The 3,009-nt window shown below is 34.6% G+C and overlaps 1 protein-coding gene across 5 annotated transcripts in view; it reads right to left on the bottom strand.

Annotated features, from left to right (window-relative positions):
- LOC106873081 (uncharacterized) overlaps positions 1–3,009 on the bottom strand; it is a 52,707-nt gene that overhangs the window by 12,361 nt on the left and 37,337 nt on the right. For 4 of the 5 annotated variants that reach the window (XM_052972161.1, XM_014920312.2, XM_014920326.2 and 1 more), the window contains exons 11-12: positions 2,150–2,376; positions 1,016–1,115 (exon numbers count right to left, since the gene is read on the bottom strand). In XM_052972161.1, coding sequence (XP_052828121.1) covers positions 1,016–1,115; positions 2,150–2,376 — 327 coding nt within the window. The remainder of the gene's footprint in view (positions 1–1,015; positions 1,116–2,149; positions 2,377–3,009) is intronic. The other variant, XR_008265311.1, reaches the window with a different exon arrangement.

Raw genomic sequence — 3,009 nt, 5'->3', positions numbered from 1 at the left:
TATATATATATATATATATATATATATATGTATATATATATATATACACATATATATATATAGTAAAACAAATGCAAATAACAAAAAACACTAAAAGGCCAAGGGATGTTCACAGTTGCTGTTATTAGGTTAATGCTCAAAGAAAAAGGATTATAAAGTAAATGTTATAATCTTTTGTCAGATTTAAGAATTTTAAAACCATCCATCCATCTGTCTTCTCTTCCTACTAATCCTGGTAGGGTTGTAGAGGTAAATTCCTCAACCAGCTCATCCATAGGGTCTGAACAGAAACAACCATCATTACACTTTCTAACTGGTTCCCAAGGGTCACTAACTGACACTATGGCTTTAATCCGATTATTTCATTCTTGGTCTACCCCTAACTTTCCTGACTTGGCTTGAAGAATATACCTTGCAATCTTTCCGGTGCCATTGTAATTGCATATCTATAGTACCAGAGTTATGACCTGTCAATGCAGAAAAGCAGTGGCTACATTTGGAGAAACTCCCTGATATCTGAGCTACACACCTTGTCAAGTTTCTCCAGAGATTCTTCCAAGAAACTTCATTTTGGCCACATATATTTGCAATTGCTCTCTTTTAGTCATTACCTAACATTCATGAGCATAGTTGAGGATAGACATGAAAACCAAACTGAAGATAGCGAGTTTGGCTTTTTTTATTACCACTTTCTCCATTAAATTTAATTAAACATGGCAGTTTGTTCTGGCGCTCCCTCTTTCTAATAATTACAACACTTCCCCACTTCCCACCACTATGAATTTTACATGTTCTCTCACCTCAAACTGGAATTCTTTTATTCTTATATTTGTTTCAGTCATTTAACTACGGCCATGCTAGAGCATACTCTTGAGTTGGCTGTTCCCTGCATTATCCACCCAACCAGTTTATGTTTGTGTATATGTGAGGAAAATATGTATGTGTATAAGTGTGTGCATTTATACTAATGTTGATGTCTGACATTTAAAATAAACAATATTTAAACACTGTATACCTTTTGTTATTCGAGTAAATTCTGTCACTGAACTATTCTGCAATTTTCTTTCTTCATTTGTTTTGAATTTATACTCTGGGTGATTCTTGGTTAAACTTATCTGAAATGATAGATTTAAAACATCGTTAACACAGCTCAATTGTTAAAGCACTGATTATGATTTTCCTCTGTTCCCTGCCAAGTTGTTGATGTTGTTTGTCCCTACACTCTCTATTTGTATTTATTTTTAGTCGGGGAGAAACTTTAAGTACTTTCCTACCCACCTCCCTCCGAGTCAATCAATCAATCAAATCAATCAATCAGTTGTCGAACAACTAATAATATTCATCACTCAAAAGTTTGATAAGTAGATTCTTCTGATTGACTTTTCTAATTAGGTATATCTGTCAACAGGTTATTGACATTTCTGATTTTAATTAGAAGAGTGACAGTCCATGCTACACTGATGGTAGAACATAGATTTATACTGAAAAATCAATGAAATAGTCAACAATTATACACTGCTCCCACTGCTTGCAGCAGTAAGATGTAACACTTTAGGGTATGTATTTGCAGTGAAGTGGAACAGACCAGTAAGAGTTAAGTAACATTGGAGATGGATTTTCAGGTGTTCAGTTGGGAGGGTGACACTTTTTGATGGAAGTGTTTAGCTGATTACATTAACACCAGTATCATCATCATCTTCATCATTATTTGTGTCCTGGCACCAACGCTAGTGAAGATTGCCTTGTAACTTGTAATGCTGAAGCCCTAAAGTGGCCTCTATAAAAGAGAGAGAACAGAAGAGTGGGAGGTGATTCTAGGAAGAGGGATGGGGGATGGTAAATAGGAGGTGAGGGTGGGGAATAAGGCAGGGAACAGAGTAGGAGGAAAGGGTTAGTGAAAGGGTTGAGAGAAAACAGGAGAGATAGAATTAAAAGGGGACAGGATGGGTTTTGTGTATATGTGGTAGGGGCCAAGTCTAGAGTTGTCCATCATAATAAGAATGTTTCAGAAAAGAACTAGAAGTAAAGGTGGTTCCACTGAGAGTCTGGACCCAGCCATTTTGAAGCATGAAATTCACTCCCCTAAAACATGCAATCAGCCCCCTATCATCTTTAGATATTTTAAGATAGCTGAAGAAAATAACTTTACTTCACTGATTCTAAGAGATTTATCAAAGAAATGGAGTTTTAAGCTTGTAATTTCATCGTCTTCATACGTCTTCAGATTAAAATACATGATATAGCCATCTCCATAAAAAGTGAAACGTTTCCATGTCAAGTTTCTGGAGAAAGAAGATAACTTGTCTTGAATAATTTCTACAAAAAACTTTCTTTCTTCTTCTTCAGGTGAAATAACTTTCAACAGCCAATTTTTGCCTGAAATAAAAATTTAGAAAACATATCTTTTAGTGGTGTGTGTATGTGTGTGTGTGTGTGCATATATATGTAGATATATATGTGGTAAGGTAAAAGTTAGAGGCAATACTTGACAATTGTAAGCACCTGTGTATGCCAGCTCGTGGTTGAGGTGAAAGAATAAATTGTAAATGCAAAAAATAACAACAAAAACACAAAGGATTCTGCGGTACACGTGTTTCAAGCTTTATATCAGTGTATAATTGACAATACAAAGCTATCTTCAGCCGCAAAAGTATTTCTCTCCCAAGAAATTATATCACATCGGCGTTAAAGGAGGAAGAAAGGTGCGATATAAGAGGTGAAGTTCCTTTCGGTATTTTGCATTGTACTATACCTCGTAGAATTCTCCATTTACACATAATTCCCTCGGTACTCTGAAAACTGTCCATACCTTGCCACGATTACACTGATAGCTTTGTATTGTCAATTATACACTGATATAAAGCTTGAAACACGTGTACCACAGAATCCTTTGTATTTTTGTTGTTATTTTTTGCATTTACAATTTATATATATATGTGTATATATATATATATGTATATATATATGTGTATCTATATATATATATATATATATATATATATATATATA

Source organism: Octopus bimaculoides, chromosome 12, assembly GCF_001194135.2.
Source record: "Octopus bimaculoides isolate UCB-OBI-ISO-001 chromosome 12, ASM119413v2, whole genome shotgun sequence".
Classification (NCBI taxonomy): Eukaryota; Metazoa; Mollusca; class Cephalopoda; order Octopoda; family Octopodidae; genus Octopus; species Octopus bimaculoides.
The sequence above is the reverse complement of the archived record's forward strand: the minus strand, read 5'-3'. Positions and strand labels throughout refer to the sequence as shown.